This window comes from Aphelocoma coerulescens, chromosome 4 (genome assembly GCF_041296385.1).
Source record: "Aphelocoma coerulescens isolate FSJ_1873_10779 chromosome 4, UR_Acoe_1.0, whole genome shotgun sequence".
NCBI classification, from domain to species: domain Eukaryota; kingdom Metazoa; phylum Chordata; class Aves; order Passeriformes; family Corvidae; genus Aphelocoma; species Aphelocoma coerulescens.
Window position 1 is genome coordinate 25498105 of NC_091017.1, and position 17875 is coordinate 25515979.

General features: G+C 43.8%; 1 protein-coding gene and 1 long non-coding RNA gene across 5 annotated transcripts; one reads left to right on the forward strand and one right to left on the reverse strand.

The window, feature by feature from the left end:
* Positions 1 to 2119: 2119 nt before the first annotated feature.
* Positions 2120 to 14786, reverse strand: TRMT10A (tRNA methyltransferase 10A). 4 transcript variants are annotated; one of them, XM_069013143.1, is made up of 9 exons: positions 14541 to 14612; positions 14229 to 14366; positions 13336 to 13633; positions 12161 to 12323; positions 11672 to 11743; positions 11171 to 11245; positions 10046 to 10195; positions 9373 to 9478; positions 2120 to 8051 (listed from the first exon to the last, which is right to left on the reverse strand). In XM_069013143.1, the coding sequence occupies exons 2-9, from the start codon at positions 14329 to 14331 to the stop codon at positions 7885 to 7887; spliced, it is 1134 nt and encodes a 377-aa protein (XP_068869244.1). In that variant the 5' UTR covers positions 14332 to 14366; positions 14541 to 14612; the 3' UTR covers positions 2120 to 7884. The 4 variants fall into 4 exon arrangements, with proteins under 4 accessions (XP_068869244.1, XP_068869245.1, XP_068869246.1 ...); XM_069013144.1 differs by lacking the exons at positions 14229 to 14366; positions 14541 to 14612 and adding an exon at positions 14705 to 14786; XM_069013145.1 differs by lacking the exon at positions 14229 to 14366 and having other exon boundaries at positions 14541 to 14631.
* LOC138109542 (uncharacterized) lies at positions 8011 to 11162 on the forward strand. Its single transcript, XR_011150551.1, has 3 exons — positions 8011 to 8091; positions 9984 to 10130; positions 10649 to 11162. It is a non-coding gene; the product is annotated as an uncharacterized lncRNA (long non-coding RNA).
* Positions 14787 to 17875: the final 3089 nt, after the last annotated feature.

Genomic DNA, 17875 nt, shown 5'->3' on the forward strand with positions numbered 1-17875 from the left:
CATATCCCTTTATTTTTCTTTTCCCCTCAAAACTTTCTGCATATCTTTAGCTATATGCATATCAAGGCCATGACTTTTTTCCTTTTTTTGTTTTTTTCCAGAAAATGGAGCTGAGGCTATCTGGAAACCATGTCCTTTGGCCTGAGTAAGTGCCTCCAACTGAGAACACTGGATGAGACAGTGGATCCTGTCTGCAGCCTGTGCAGGGATAGGCGTCATGGTCTTTAGGCAGAAGGTGACAACAAAAGAGACTGCACATGGTTTCAGTGAGGCACAAGTGGACTTGCATAACCATGTTGCAGAAGCTGCTTTATTTTCCTTGCTCTGCCAGATTCCTAAAGATAAGTGAGGGTGAGGCTCCAGCTCAGAGGATACAGGGGCCCTGGCATGCAGGGAAACCACAGTGCCGCCCCTTTACAACTTGCTTGCACAGGCCTCCTGGCTCAACCCTTTGCCAGAAAATACTTCGCTGATCCCTCAACCTCTCCACTTTTAGGGCTGTTCACTATGAAAAGAATTTTTCTTTATGTTTATCTACATATTTTATTCCTTTTTCTACAATTAAAATCTCTTCTTTCTAGTGACCAGTGACATAACCCAAAGGGATGGCATGAAGGTGTGTCAGGGGAGGTTTAGGTTGGGTATTAGGAGAACGTTTTTCACCCAAAGGGTATTGAGCACTGGCACAGACTCCCCAGGGCAGTGGTCACAGCACCAGCCTGGGAGAGTTCAAGAAGGGTTTGGACAATGCTCTCAGGCACAGGATGTGACTCTTGGGACTGCCCTGTACAGGGCCAGGAGTTGGACTTTGGTGCAGGTCCCTTCCAACTCAGGATAACCTGTAATTCTATGGAAATATGATACATAATTCCTTTACCATCTTTTTTATCTCACTTTATCCAACTGAACATGATGCATTAACATCCACTCTCCAGTGACTTATTAACCTCAGCAGATTCCAGTGAAATGTGTGTCAGAGGCTGAAGACAAAGAACCTGTTGGAGGTGTTCATGGCTGGTGAGCTTGTATGGCAGCTGGTGAGGGGTCAGTAGCTCTGACCCAGGAAGAGGTGACCGGTCCGGAGAGATGGTCCCGAAAGGAATCGCCTTCCTGAGGCCCGGTGTCTTCCCTCAGCTGCTGGCAAAGGAGGGCCCTTGCAGAGGCTGTCAGCTCTTTAGTGATTCTCAGCTCGTGATTCCAGTTCAGCTCTGCAGGGCAGCCTCCAGGCCAAACCAGACCAGAGAGAGATGAGAGGCTCGTGTGGCTGGTTCCACACAAAGGTAGCTTTATTGTTGGTCCATACTCCGGCGAAGGGGAGGCCAGGGACGAGGGCTCTCCCCCACAGGGGCAGAGGGCTAGCTTTTATAGGGATACAGGGGATGGGTCTCAGAGGGTAAAGGCCAATGGGTTACAAAGGATCTGCATAGGGTCTCCCAGAAGATTCTGGGTCTGTCTTTTTCTCACTGTAACTGAAGAGTAGCTGCCTTCCCAGGGGGAGTCCTGCTGGGAGATTGCTCCATCTCCTTATCTCAGCAGGCATCCCTCCAGGGCGGTGGCTGGGCATACCCTACAAGCTTGCACACAAGACAAGTTAGAAACAGTGGGCAAAGGCCTGTTCTTGCAACTCCAGGTTATCTTCACTTGGGGACTGTAACTTATTATGTTATTAATCATTGGCCATGCTCAGCAGATTGTAGCTACAGCTACAGTTTCTGACTACAGGGCACTTGTAGTGGCAAGTGGTTCTTTACTGCCACTTCACAGGCAGCATAGCCTGCTTCCCATTCCTTACTCCTGCCAGGGCTGAGCAACCTTGCATTGCTTGCTTTCCTGAAGCAATGCATGATATTGGCTCCAGGTGAAGAGAGCTAGTGCTTTCTAAAACAGCTTTCTTTTAATGGAAAATAAGTTCTGCACTGGACCTGGCTCTATTTAGCAGGAGACTATTTTAATCACAGCTCGAGTGACCTAACTCTTTAGAGAAAAAAAAAGCTTTTAAGGGCAGTTATGCATCACAGATTTTACTGACAACTATACATTCTGCCCTACAAATAATAAAATGCATAACAGCTTTAGCTAAAACTTTAGCATTTTTTAAAATAGGTTACTTTTTCTTTATCTACCGTGTTGATTTTAAGCTTAGCAAGGTACATTTCTTTCTTTCAGACAGTGACTTAGCTGTTAAGATAAATAAGCCTTCTGGAGGGTGTTTAAATTGAAAATCCAGCATTTCTTCCTACTGTGTGATAGCAATTTCCAACTTACTCTTTTATGAGTCACTTCTGAAGAACTTGGTAACCCAAAAGCTCTGGGACACACATGTTAGTAGAAGATAGGAAAAAAAAGGCAACATTTCTGAAGTCCCACCCTACACAGTATAGAAGCTATGACTGTCCAAACCCTTTGTATTTTCCCCCCTGCACATTTAAGGATGTCCAAAAGATTAGGTACACAAAACACAAAACCCTGCAAGTACTCATTAGTATTGAAGCACAGAGATTGAGCAGCAGGTAAGATTCAGAACTAGCTGGCAGAGCAGGTTATGCCCTTCAAAAAGCTTAGGGATCATATCTGAAGATTATACAGCTGTGCGTGACAAGGCAATGGAGCTGAATTAAGCACATATGGGATGACATCCACTTTTGTGAGAACATGAACAAAGACATCCAGAAATAAACACCTTTCCAAAACACACAGGAAATAAATCAACTGCTCATGGGACAATGCCTTACTCATTTTAGTAAGCTGAAGAAAAGCCAAAGGTGGAAGGTGCAAATTAGCAAAACAGTAGTTTTAAAAGTTTGTGGGTTTAGAGGAAGTATTAGAAGAATTTGAAGGGGAAAATAATATCCAAGGAGAGTACTTAATCAAGTATGAACACCCCTTTTTAAAATAATGCCTTTTCTTCCTCTGAAAATATCACAGCCAAATGCAGGGATTGAAGAGGCACGGACTCTGCTGGATGTAACAAGCAAAGCAAGCAAAGCCAGTACAAGTTACGAGCATTTTATAGTTTATTACTTCTGGGCAAATCCATAGGCTCAAACCCCCCTGCCCCATTCCCATAGCAACACTATCAAGTCCTTGCAGATTCCCTCTTGGGACAGCATTGGTCCTGGCTAATCATCCTTTTGCACCAGAGGCTCAGGTCATGGCATCCTGTTCGTTCCATGTTTGCCTCTTGTTCTTGCCTTGGGCTTTGTTTCGTCTCTGCTCCTTGTTCTTGCCTTGAGTTTTTATCTGTCCCATGGCTTTCATGGCACCAAGGCTGGAAGGTCTGCACAACTATCAGCTTTTGTCGCTCTCTGGCTCCTGTCAGCCAAACAAGGCAAACAAGAAGAAAAAAAGCACATCTTATACTACTTGAAGTAAAAATGCAGCAAAAGGGAATGAATATGAATCAAACACTTTATTTTGGCTTTAGTATTGTCAGTAGTAGATGCTGTTGTTCCAGCTAACACAGACACCTTCTTGGAAGAGAGGCAGTGAAGGGATACATTTCAAACATGGGCCAAAGTTTATTCAGCTTTAGATTTGGAAGTCACTCTGAAGTCCATATCTGCTTTTCAGAATAACTTATGACAAGAAGAATGTGTGCTTACTCATAGCTTATTTTAAAACCCTCCTGCAGAATAAATGGATACTTTACAATAATATGAACCAACATCAATAATGGTGCAGTAAACCTGTGATCTTCAACGTGATCTGCAGCACAGCCTGAGCAATAAAAAGTTCTGTTTAAATCAAAAAAACACTGGAACTCTTCAAACTTCCCTGACCTTATCCTCAAGCTTTAAGGATTTTAGGAATGCCACATCCTGCTCTCCTGCAACTGGCAGCCACAAAGCCCCAAGACTGCCCTGAGCTCATGTGCCTTGTCATGCGCACAGGTTTTTGGAATAACCCTCAGTGTGGATCCCCTTGGACAGTTACACCCATGTGCAGCACGCCGGCTTGCACTGCAAAACTCACCACCACTGTCAACTTCATGACCAAAAGCCTCTGAGATGGGGCTATTCAGAAAGGCTCTTTTCCACTCAAATAATTCAGATGCCCTTCTTGTAGTCATGCCTAGAATCAAACACTACTGCTCCATAAGCAAACATAGGGTCAGTGAGCATGTATTATGGGACATGTGGAAACCAAATCAAAGGCAAATTGACCTGAATCCAGGAAATGGACAAGAAGGGGGAAAGTACACTAACCTGCAGCAGTACAGTGTTTAGGAAGTTGTCACAACATGGATGCAGATAAACACTGCTGGGGTCCCTGACTTCAGAAATCTGAACCAAGTGGATTGAGGCTCAATGGGAAGGGAAAAGACCAACAGGATTACTTATGGCATCTTGCTGTGACCTTCCCGCTGCATGCAACTAAAAGAAAGTTTGCCCATTTCAGCCAGAAGGTTTTACTTTCTGCCATATCCCCTTCCTATTTTCTGTTTCTTTCTTTTCAGGTTCCTTGAGCCATACCTTCTTTATTGCCTTTTTAATGCGTCACTACACACGTTTAAAGACCTCTGGGTGTATTCTGCTGCCCAGCATTGCTGAGCAATAGTTCGGGCAGTACCTGAAACTTTACAAAGCTTAGTGATGAAAGTCAGCTTTCCTAAGCACAACAATGACGCCTGGTGGTGAAACACAGTGATCTTGTTCTTCTAGATCTTCTGTGCAGCTTCTCTTTTTAATGTTCTGTTCTTCAACATCATGGTGGCCCAGGATGTAAGTCCTGGCTAGACAAGCATGTCAGAGCTGATCTTCCCTGAGGACAGCAGCACGAAGCAGAGAACCTCCCTATGTGTTTTTCTACAGTTTCATTAATTTTGTATGGCTAAAGCTGGTTCAAAGAAGGATCTTGCTTTAAGAAGTGCCCTAGAGCACTGCATGTAAATATTTCTGTTATCAGAAACAAATGCCTTGTCTTTTTTTATTATAAAACAGTACAGTGATTTATCTCTGCTTCAAGTGTAATGCATTAGTGGGCCATGCCTGAAATATGCAAGTGACCATCTTGAAAATACTGAGAACAGCCAGGTCTGTAGATTGAAAATTAAGAATAAATGTGCTTTCCTAAGTAGCATTGCCACAAGCTAGAACACCAGAGTGCCAAACAGTGCTATAACTTGTATATAGTATGTAAATCCAAAATGAAAAAAAAGTTCTCATCCTCACAACGAAGAATTTCTTCCTAATATCTAATCTAAACCCACCCTCTGTCAGTTAAAAACCACTCCCCCTTGTCTTATCACTACCTGTCCTTGTAAGAAGTCCCTCTCCAGCTTTGCTGTAGGCCCCCTGCAAGTACTGGAAGGTGCTTTAAGGTCTCCCCAGAGCTTTCTCTTCTCCTGGGCTGAACAGCCCCAGCTCTCTCAGCCTGTCTGCAGGAGAGGTGCCCCAGCACTCTGAGCATCTTCATGGCCTCCTCTGGACTTGCTCAAGCAAGCCCATGGGCTTCGTATATTGTGAGCCCCAGCTCTGGACGCAGCACTGCAGGTGGGATCTCACCAGAGCAGAGTGGGAGGGTCACCTCCCTTGAGCTTCTTGTGATGGGGCACAAGAGCAGGTGGGTGAGACAAGCAATGTATATGCATAGGCAGCAGCCACCGAGATCTTGTGACACTGTGCAGTTGGCATGAGGCATATGTATGGTCTTAAGGAAACCTTGGACAGACTGAGGAGTCTTAGATCAGGTTTAATAGGTGCTACATGCATTAACATGCAGAACCTCAGCTGTAAAGGTGTAATTCCTTGCAATTTTACACATTTCAGTTACAGAATCAGTGTCATACATGCTGGATATACTTATGCTGCCTTTTTTGTTACAGAAATACAGCCAGCAATGCTTTTATGAAAAGGCTGATCTAGTTTCTGCAACAAAGCAATTACAGTTTTGTAAAGCCTAAAAAAAGCCCCCATGGAACTTCAGCAACAAACCACAATCCATCCTTTTAAGAGAATAAACTTTTCTATTGGCATTTAAAAGGAGCAGAGAGAAGTGCACTAAGTGTGTAACCATAACCAGTCAGTTGCCAACCCTTTACAGACCATAGGGGCCCGTAGGGATCCCACTTGTAGTCTCCACTTGAAAACAGTAACAAAGGGAGGAAGAAAAATGGGCACAAGGCAAGCCATACTTGAATCGGCCCTCTGATTGCAGCTCAGCAGAGGGGAGCACTTAGGATGCTGTGTCCTCATGCTCTTCAGCCAACCCATGGGAGAGCTGCACTTCTTCAGGCACTGCAGCTACCTGGCTACTCCCTGGAGAAAAAGGGATGGGGCAGGTTCACAGTGAACCCTCACTTCCAGGGTGTCCACTTCACTACTTTGCCAAAGCACATAAGTCAGTTAGGAATAAGATGAATCAGAACATCCAGCCAAGACTAAGATTATGACTTGTTTTTTTAAAGGAAAAATATTTGACAGACAATACAACACATACAGGATCATGTGATTACACAGGAATACTGAATGTGAGTGACCTTTAAGGAAGAGTTCCTGTCTCCTGGTGTTGTTCTGAGGCTGTGTGAGAAATTTTGCTAAGAAAATTAAGAAGTAATCTAAAGTGATTGTGTCATCTCAGGATGCACTGTGGTGGCTGGTTAGCCTCTGGTACAAGGGACAGAGAGAGTTCTGGGCAACACAGTCTCTAGTCCCTAGTACAGAGGGTTCTGTCGAGGTCACGGTGAGAAAAGAAGCTTCTCCCAGGATGCTTTGTTCTGCTATGGCAATCTACCCCAGTTCTGCATTCCTGGCTGGCTGTTGGCCGCTCCGTCCCCTTGCTACCTTATATGTTCCATGCCATAGAAAGTTCTCCACTCCAGGTTCCCCCCATTGGCCTCTGCCCCTCCCCACTCCCCCAGAGCTCCCCCACTGGTCCCCATTCCCCGCCTGTGTACTGCCCCTGTGCCCTCACACCATTGGTTCCTGGTGCTAGCCCCACTCCTGTACTTAAGCCTGAGTTCTCCCTTGTTCTGGGTCTTTGCCTCTAGAACCCTTTGCAATGTAGAAGCAATAAACTGCTCCTGTGGAAATCTATGCAAGATCCTTCCAGCCTCTTTGCCATCGACCCATATTACTGAAGCCACCCGTGCGTTTGTGCGTGCACGCGCGGGTGAGCGTGTGGCTGATCCTGCCGAGCGCCTTCGCTTTGGAGACGCCTTTCAGAGATCGCTACACCTCGTGCTCCGGCACAGAAACGACAGAGCCAGAGACAGCAATAATGCACCATATGCCAGCCAAGGCACGTGATTTGATCCTGTGCTGACACCCATCCCACTCAAGCTCAAGTATAAAGAACTGACTTAATCTCACATTCACACTTCACCTACTGACCTCAGCTAACTAAACATGACACATAAAATCAGGCAGTTCAGTTGCTTGTGATTGTCTGTTGAGATGCTCAGGAAAATCAGAATTTTTCTTCAGAGTGTTCAGGCACACTTTGCAGCAGGCACTAGTGGTACAGGTTTTGGAGTCAAAGGAACACTTGTCATTCATTGCTTTTAAGAGAACTCTGAGCAGAAATTGAGACAATGTATACATTAAAATAGTAACTACTGATGCTCTTGGCATTCACACCCAACTTGGTATGTATAAAAAAATAATACTAAAAAATTAAATTAAACAGCTTCCCTGGGAAAAAAATAAATGCTGCATTTGCCATTAATTTCTTTTTTTTTTTTAAAGCTATTATATTGAACTTTCAGGGTAAAAAGCTGTATTTAAGTTTACCCTTCATGCACAGAAACAGCTCTGGGACTACTGAGCACTGAGACAGTTCAGAATTATATGGGCAGTAGATGGTCTTTGAAGTGTAACTACTTCATGTCCCAGTTTTATCCCATGAACTGCAAGTCTCATCTTTCCCATCATCCGATTCTGAAGCCTAGTTGCTGTCCGAGTCATTGTCTTCATCTTCTTTTCCAGACTGTGCATGTTTGGACGAATCATTGGCTTCTCCCAAAGGAACAGCCCCTTTCCTCTGTGGCAGGACACTGAAAAAGGCCTCCTTCCAGTCTCTCTTCTCCAGATATGCAAGGATGATCTCAAACACTGCAACATCAAAAAAGCCCATCAGCTCTGTTACAGGGAGGTAAGTGAATTGCAGATAGCAACACACCCCCAAATCCATCTTTACAGAGGTTTATGTGCATTCTCTTGTGGCACCTTCAGAGCAGAGATGATGAAGTGCAGGCAGGAACAGACAAGGCAATTCTGCTACTGCTGCAGCCTGAAGCCAAGCACACTGAGTCTCCAGCTGCACGACAGTATTTCTCTCAGGGAGAAAGGTCCCCCCAATACTTCAGTCTCACCAGTGCCTTCTGTACAGGCAACAATGCTTCCACATGTTTGACAGGAGAATCCTGCTGTGGATTTACTTTAACAGAGATTTTTACCCCTCCTATAATTAGCTCTAATTAGCTCTTTCTTTCTGTATAAAGCAACAGTTAAAGATCCAATTTTAGAAACATGTAAAATCTTACAAATACACAGGGTTTGATAATTTTTAAGTCCTGTGACATACTATATTCTCTTCCATGCTTAAATAATCATTACTGTAATGAAAATACCAACCTCATTAATCAACAGCACTTTAAGAAAATAGTTATCATTAAGCAATGCGTTACATAAAAAAATAAACTTGAAATAGAGCAAGGTAAGATAAACTAAAGAATGTGCAGTGGGGCACATTGTGGGGAATAAAGACTTCAACACCATGTCAAAAATTTCCATGAAGGTCTGAGTAGGCTCCATTTTGCATATATTTTTGTTTAATGACACTGAAAGACAATCTAATGATAAAGCTGAAAAGTTTAAAAGGAGTGGATTCAACATTTGGTTAAGCAGTTGAATACTTCAATCACAACCAGAAAACCAGGTAAAAATACAGTTATGAAAGCTCAGCAGTTGGAGCACTGCTGATACCAACTGAGGAAAGTCTACGAGTACTGAGGCAGTTACTGCTGAACAAAGCTGTCCAGAGAGGTGAAAACATCACAAACATCCATCCTCCCTTGGCATAAAATATGTACAGTACAACAAAATACAATGTTGGATAGTTTACCACATTTCACTCACTTATATAGTAAGCCTGGAAACAAGACCAGGATGGTAAGAAAGCCACAAGTAATCCTCAGACAAGCCAACAGGAAACAATGTGCACTTCTAAATGGCTAAGACACCATCATTTATATTTAACCATATCTATAATGTTTAAAGGTCAGGGCAGTTTTTGTACTCTGAAGGCAACTAAATTCAAGAAATATCAACATAATAGACCAAGGTTTAGGTATCTGCAGTACTGAGGGTTTGAACTGTGACTATCACAGGTATATTCTAAAATGATGTAATTATTTTATGATTTAGAACTCACCATGATTGACAGCTAACACTTTCCGACTGTTCATTTTGACAAAGTTTCCAAGTGGGAGCTGTGCATGACCAATTCCCTGCTCTACAGCTTTTTTGTAAGTAATTCCCTGGGGAAAAGACACCAAAACAAGTGGATTGAGAATCACCGTTTCAGATCAGCCCATACAGATTTACTATGAGTATGATTTTCTGGCAGGAGGTTCACCTGTGCTGCCACGATGTTGCTTCAGAAGTTGGTTACAAAAAGAAACTTACCCTGGTTAGACAGTACCTGCCTCAACGGCTACAACCCCTGGAAAACTCACTACTTTCTATCTATGTCACACTGTGACCTGTGGTCAAAAGGACTGTAAATGAAACCTGCTCACACAGCTCAGCTCTAGAACCACCAACCATAGCCTGTTTTAAATGTGAGCTTATGTTAAAGTACAAAGTTATTCAGGTTGCAGTCACATGGTATTTTTTCAGAGGAAGAGTAAAGGATAAAAAAAACTCTGGAACACTATCCACTGCTACCACCACAAGCTTTTTTCACATTTCTTCAACATTCTTTGGAATTCTTTTTTGAAGACGTTTTCTCATTATTATTTATGTTCGTTTACACATGAACAGCAATAATGTCAAATAAGGTGCCAAAAAAAAAAGAGCTGCAAAGAAACAGACCCACAGTTTACCTTGTGGTGATTGTGATCCACCAGTCCTCCAATCACATAGGCTTTCTTCTCATCGAGCTCTCTGAGAACGTCTGGGGAATCTGAGGTAAGATATACTAGGTCTTCTTTCTTTATTAGCTCACTATAGTGCTCTGTTCTAATTTGGATATCCTCAAAAAAAGGTAGTTAAAAGAAGTTACATTTAATTGCTGGCCAAGCTTTACAGACCCAAGATGGGACTGGCAAAAATAAATCCAACAGTATGTGGTCATTCCACATTCCTCCTTCATGTTCAAATACACAGCACAGTGCAGATTAATTTTCTGCATAAACAATCCCGTCCCTATAGCACTTGTAAAAATCAACAGGAAATTTTCTGAAGCCCTGAAAGAACTTTACAAATCCTTAAGTTCTTGTGATTCCTTTCAAATGTTACCATATTTCTCCTACAGATCCAAATAATTTTCAAGTCCACTAAAAAAAGTGAACCCAGAAGCAAATGCTTAGTTAACATTAATTGTTCAGTAAGAGAGGTTTATGCTATGCTCTCATGAAGCAGCTATTGCATGAGAACTGATGAAAACTGGACTGCTTTTATTTATTCTAAATGCTCTTCCTTTGAAGTTGCTGGAATAGTGGCTTAACAGGGAGTCACAAGGAAAACCAACATGAGTTTGACCATAAGAGAAGCTACTTCTCTCAAGAACATTTCAGTGCTGAGGCAACGTGATGGAAGTGAAGGTGCACACGAGAGAATCACATTGTGACTGGAAAGTCTTATTCTGGACAAGAAAAAAAGAGCACTGTCAAGACAGACAACTGCTGGAACTGCCTAAATCAAGGAGTACTGCTTAGTCTATCAAGCATGGAATTCTTCAATAAAAACAAGTGAAAACAGATCTGTGTGTAGTTTTTCAAACAATTCAAAGATTTTCAAACAATTTTCAAAGATTCAAAAGAAGCAGTCTTTGGCTTATTCAAGTTAAATCAATTAAAAGGACAAAAAGCCACACTTTTTCAAATATGCTATTTCTCTCATGTATTAGAAAAACCCAGGTGTAAAAAAATTAGTTGTTCACAACTAACAATACAGTTAACGACTACAATCAAAACTTTAAACTTTTACAGAAATACTCAATTATTCACCTTCCAATTCACCCATCCTTTGTCATTTTCGTTCATGTTGGTCTTCAACTGTCCCCCATGGCTGGTCAAGTAAAACTTCAAACAGAACAAACAAGAGGTACAAAATACAGAAATATTAACTTTCCACAATCTCTTTCCTCTCTTGCTATCCGTTAACTGTCAGCTAAAACTCTTAATTATTTTTAGATGGAAGCAGTACTAGGACCATATTCATATAGTTAGTGATACATTTAAAAGACAAATTTGCACTTAGAGTGACTTTTTTTTAAGATCTGCCACAGATAAAACTGAGAGTATCAACAGTATCTTAGTGGCACGCCTGGATGGGGCACTTTTCATCTGCATGCACATATTGTTCCATATACAGGGGTGTATTTATAATGTGGGTGTTACAATAGAAGTAATTTTCTTATGGAAGAGGCAGCTTAAATTTTTTTTTCCTACTAGAGTTCTCATGTTTGGTACTTGGCAACAGTCAGTGTTCAGTTTGTTCAAACATACCTGCACTGGATGAAATGCCTTGCGGTTTTCTGCATAACATCTCTGAATCTGCTTGTGGAGCTTCTTAACATCCTGTACACAACACAATTTGGTTTTACTTAGTCCTTCATTACAGACCATCACGAAATACTTTATAATGAGCCAGTCAGAAGCTAAAGAGAGAAAAAGGAAGCTTTTAACTGGCAAAAGTGACTACTCAGAGAGTGTGGGCATCAGATCCTGAGAGAAAAAACACCCACTGTGAAGGGATTATGCTGGAGACACACACATCTTCCACACAAGTCTACTTAGACACCTCTATGCATGTGCTTGATTTGCATTATTCTAGGGAAAAAAACATCACAGGGATTTAATTAACATACAGAATTAATCTGAGGAATCAAGCAGGTTTATTACTGTGAAAATACTCAGTCTTTAACCCATGGGAAATTCCTGAAAATATAGTTTAAGAAAATTAAATATGCCTAGTTAATCTGAAGTTCCTTTTACCTTTAACACCATCAGGTCATCAAAGCTGCAGTCCACAATGAGGCGAAGCGTACTGGGAACAACTTCCCTGCGCATGCACTTTCTGTCATTCCCCTCACTACTGGAATCCAATTTTGACTGACGTTCTAGTTTTCTCTTCCGGCGTTTTTCTTTTCGTTTCTGCCTAAGTAAACAAACAAATCAATCCTCAGAAGTGCTGCCAAGTCTGCTGAGGTACCATGTTATGCACACAAATGCAGACTTCTAGGGCCAAAGTGGTTGTCCTGTGGCTGTGGTAGTTTAAACTCAGCCTGTTGGCTGCATTTGTGCTACACTGAGACCAGCACAAAACACACCCCCATTTTTGTGAAGTTCTGTAAATACCTACAAAGACAGACATCTGACACAAATTCAATTAAATCAATACTGGGAGTCTCACTGATTTAAGGGTGCTCTGAGTCACGTCTTGTAACGGAACTAAGCAAAAAGATTGACAAAATAACAGTATCAGAATCAGGAGGAAGGCAATTTACATCCTGTTTCACTGAACAGTTTTTCAAAAGGCTTCTGAAGAAATTGTTCCATCCTCCTGTCAGGAGCAGGCAGTTGGGAGACCAAATTTCACAGACAGCAACAACCACTGTCTCGGGAAGGAGAACCTGGTAGTCAGCAGGATAGGAATAAATCACCATCAACGCATTTGCAGATACACTTTCTCTTAACACGACAAAACAGAATCTCATCATCTTTCCAAACTATTCCAACAGATTATAAGTCAATGTAACTTGTAGCACAGCACTTCATGTGTCAAAGGCAGCTGCTCTTATTCAGTGTCTTTTTAAGATTCTCAAGTCTGACGGCACCAGGGAAAGGGGCGCAGCACATTCAGAAAGGAACAAGGCCACGCGTTTTCTCTCCCTTCCGACAAATCAAAAACATGCATGTTTGAATCCCTCCTGACAACCTCTTCAAGCCGAGGAACAATTCTAGTATGAGGAGGGGATGCTTACCTTTACAGCCTCTTCAAGTGCAGATGAAGTAGCCTGGGGCTACTGCTTTAAACCTGGTGTGGGAGAAAACTGGTTCAACTGCCGTGATTTGCTGAAGCAATTCACAAACAAATTCTGCTGACACGTCGTTATTATTAGTACTAAACATTACATGTGAACCATGGGAAGCTGCTTTGCAAACCATACCTCCGTAGATCTTTCTGTTCTTCCCACTGCTTCTGCTTCAGCAGCTTCTTCCTTTGCCTCTTGGACAAGGACTCAAGGCATTCTTCCTTGCCCGAGCCTGCCTCCAGTCTGTCTACTGGATCGTCACTTGCCTTCGCCTTTCCTTCCACATCAGCAACTTCAGGGAGCAGGGTACTTTCCACTGGCACCTCTGGCCTGTCTGTGGGCGTTTCGGACGACATTAGCTTTTGGCCAGGTTTTCTGACTTGTTTCTCAGCACATGCCAGATATTTCATTAAAAAAAAGTTTTCACGAGTTCCTAGGAAACAAAAGTGATATGTGTCACTAATAAGAAACTCAACTAAAACAAATAACACTCAACGCCTACTATAAGCCTGAATAAAGAATAATAATAAGAGAAGGCCTTTTTTGTTTAAAGCCTCTGCAAACAGTAAAAAAGAAAATAGTAGAGAAAGTATAACCTATATTCTGATAGTCTAAAACCCTGCCTGCTAGATCTGCAGATATTGAATAGTTTCTAATTAAAAACTTCATGAAAGAACAACAGCATAAAAGTAGGGAATCACACTGAATCAAATGTAACAGGAAAAAAAGAAGCATTAGCAGTGTATGTACACAAACATAAAAAATCAAAGAGATATCCTGTGATATAACTATGGCAGCCTGTTAGAGAAATGTAATTTTAAAGTCAGTAAAGCCATTTGGGGGAAAAATAAAAGAAGTGTGAACGAGCTGTACTCCTTCAAAATTAGTTTTTATTTCTTCTGAAAACAGAAGACACTGGGCAGTGACAGCGGCCATTGTCAGTGGACAAACACAGCAAGTAAAAGAATGAACACATTAAACTGTTACTCAGCAAAACACTCTCAATTCAGATCAATTACAATTATAACCTCTTCTTTCTAATGGCAAGTGCAATTTTTCCACACTAGCAGCTCCTCTGTGCTCGACACCCACACTGTTCCCCAAAGACAACTTCACCGGAGAACACTGCATCTACAACAGGCACGAAACAGCAACCCCCTGGCTTCCTGCAGTGACAGGAGAGACAAGAAACACACAGGACGCCAGAAAAACAGCGGACGTTGTGCTGGCACATCCCGATTTCCCTGTCTGATGGCGTTCACACACCGAGCCCTGCGCGCACACCTGCGTGCGCGTCTACAGGCTCACAGACACATATACATACGCACGGACGCACGCACACGTGTATTAAGCACAGACACGCCATAAGCCCCTCATGACTGCACAGGGCCAGCCGCAGGCACCCGGAGGGCCAGGTCCCGCCCCGCAGGCCAGGCGCGGTGCGGGGCCGGGCGGCGCGGGCCGCTGAGCGCCGCCATGTTCCCCCCGCGGGGCCGCAACGTACCCGCGAGCCGCCCGCGCGCACGGCCGGCGGGGGAGGGGCGGAGCCGCGCCTCGCGCACGCGCGCGGGGAGCCGGGCGGCGGCCTCGTGAAGCCGCCGGGCAGGGCGCCCCCCAGCGGCGGCTAGTGTCAGGGCACGCCCCGCCCCGCCCCGCCCCGCCCCGCCCCAGCGGCGGCTGTGGGCGCTCCGTGGGGATGAAGGACGGCGAAACGGAGGAAAAGGTTATTTTTATCTAATGGTTCTGAGGGCACCGCTGAGTTCACGCAGGGGCCAGCGAAGTATTTTTAACTGCTGGCATTCCTCAGGGCAGATTTGTAGCTGCAGAGGTCCCCCGGCAGTGCTGTGCTCCCTCCGCCCCTCGAGAGAGGTACGCGCCTTCGTGCTTCCTATTTTTAAAGGCCACCGACAATTAGCTTTTTAAACTCCAGTGTCAATACCCAGCGAAGGGCCGCGTTCTTTCGCCGCCAGATAACTTCATGAAAGAATGCTGCCCTATTACAGGAGTCGGTTCTGGAGACTGGGATTGTATTCTATGGGAACAATGTATTTTGGGCAGCCTGAGTATGTAGATGTCTGTTTGCCCCTGGTTAACGAGGCACACAAAGTCAGCAAACACACGAGCGTGCGCTGCCATAATCCTCTTTTCATGTGCATCAGTGTTTCTCTCAGGTTTCATTGGTGCCAGATATACACACTCGTCCACTTTTAGTGCTGGTTTCAGGTTCACTACAGCTGTGTTGCACTCACAAAACTGTACGGTGTCACTATAGTGAGACACTGACCTTTCAACTGCTGTTGGAATTTAATATTTGCTGTAGTATTTGATCTAATTTGTGATTCCGATTCAGTGCATTACTTTAAAAATAGCTAGATTTGCATTTGCTGAGGTCTATTTAAAACCTCACTCACGTTACTATTCATATCTAGATTGACACGCCAGCATCACACAAGTCCAAATGCTCCAGTCTCCCTGTGGAGAATCCTTTGGTGTTTTTCGGTCATTGAAAGGCAGCAGACAAGTTACTGATAGAAGCCCATTTTTTAAAAAAAGCAAAAGACATCTGACAAAGTCACGTAATATTCAGATGTGCTTTTTCCTAGAATGAATACACTGCTTACGCAGTTTGTTTTTCTCACAGTGCACTCTGCAAAGCGTCAGTATTGTTCATCCAGCCTTCTGTGTCCTCAGATACCGACGCAGGGTAATGCAATGTTTTCTGAAATCTGCCAAGTGTCAAGCAGTGACAAAGCGAAATGAAGACCTGAGCAGTTGCAAATATTGAGAAAGAGCTGTCTCAATTCCATTATTTTGATGGAGCCGTAACACGACTCTTTCAAGATGCTGATCCAAATGGTAAGTCACCCCCCACCAGCAACAGAAAGAACTAAATACTCCACAGCTTAAAGCTGTGGCTCAAAAAGCAGAGTATGGAGAAGAAAAAAGATACTCAGGGGAGGCTCAGGTGTGGACAATGACATTACTCCTTGTGGGCTGGGTCTGGCTGCAGTACTCTTGAGGAGGGCTTAGGGTGGAAAACTGCTTTGGCCAGTGGCTTGGATGGGCATCTCTAACCCCCTGCCCCCTGTAGCAGAAACAGGGGCATCTTATTCACCCAAGCACTGAGAGCTGGGGGCACACAGGCACCAGCTGAAGGTCGAAGATGTACTTGAGTACTTTGGTGCTCACACCTGAAGGTTTGAGTTGAACAGCAAGATCTTCATGCTGTTGCTTGAGGAGAGAAGGCAGAAAGAAACATTTTGTTGACCTCAAAACATGAGAGGAAATCTCATTAGTTTTATTAGGCTGTATAAAGATATGAGTCGTATAGTTTGGACTCTGGAAAATGTGCAGCAGCAGGAATACTTTGACCCTAGTCCATATGCCAGCACGGCATGAAGCATCCATGAGGGGCTGATCCTGCAACCTCTGCGTGGTGTGGACTTTGATGGGCACAGCGTTGGATTCACTGGTGTAATCTGACTGAAAGGAAGTCCCTGTTGATTAGCTCTGGCCATAACTGAGGTGAGGCTCAGGCCTCCTGTTTCTAGGATGTCTGAAGAGCACAGGAAGTGTGTGTTATAGGTATGCCTATGGGTTTATCAATGTGTGTGCATGTGGAAATGTATGTACAAAATTTCTTTACATGGGAATTACATCCTTAGTTCTGTAATTGGCACTGCTACAGTGGTGTCCAAAGAGAGATGTGGATTTACATCAGCAGGGGATCTGGCCAGGGATATTCTAAGAGAGGCCTTTAAAAAAATAGTATTTTATTTGAAGGAAGAAATAAATTTCTTGTGTCCCAAGAGCATATAAAGAGGACAATTGTTCTTATCCAGGTTTCAGACGAAGATCAATTCCCCCTTCTGAGTAAAGTGTCAATGCTGCTTTTCCAAAGTAGGACCCATATCTCTGGCCTTTCTCTAGACAGAGTTGGTGTTGCACCAAGATAGTGTCGTTATTTTTTTTCAAAACAGCACAGAAAGTCTGGCAAGCTCCTTGTTTACTAAATGCAGCAAAAGGAGTCCTCTGCCTCAGTCCCTTGAAGTTGGGAGCATGTCACAACCTGTGCTGGGAAGGCGGCATAACCAACCGCAAAAGGGAAAGAAGCAATACCAGACCCTTGGGGTTTCCTAATCTCCTCCCTCCCACGTGTGCACACACACAAACAAAATACAGGAAGAGGGCCAGGGGGAACTTCCACAAGGTGCAGATGAGCATGGGGACGAAGCAGTGGCATGGGCCTGTTGTTTCCCACTGCTGGGCAATGGTTGACATCCACAGTTTTTGACTTCTCTTTTACCACAAGAAAACAGAGGAGGCATTTATACCACTCGAGGTGAAGGCTGTTCTCACTTAACCATCCCTTGCAGAGGATGTGGTGGCAGAAGTGGCCCTCTGGGAGCATCTAAATGCAGCCTGGGGTGGCACTTGCTGGTTTGGGGTGCAGTCATGTGAAAGCAACCTGTGGAAGTGGAGTGGAAGGCCGTGGTGATGGCTCACTTCCTTTACAAGCAGGAGCAGGTCCTCCCTCCTCACAGAGCTGGGAAGGCTTTGTGTGCTGGGGGAGAGGCATGCAGCCTTGCAGGCTGTGTGCCAGGGTGTGCCAAGAAACACAGGGAGTTGGCCTGCTGCCCCACTGACACCTGAGGGACAGCCGAAGGACATCCTT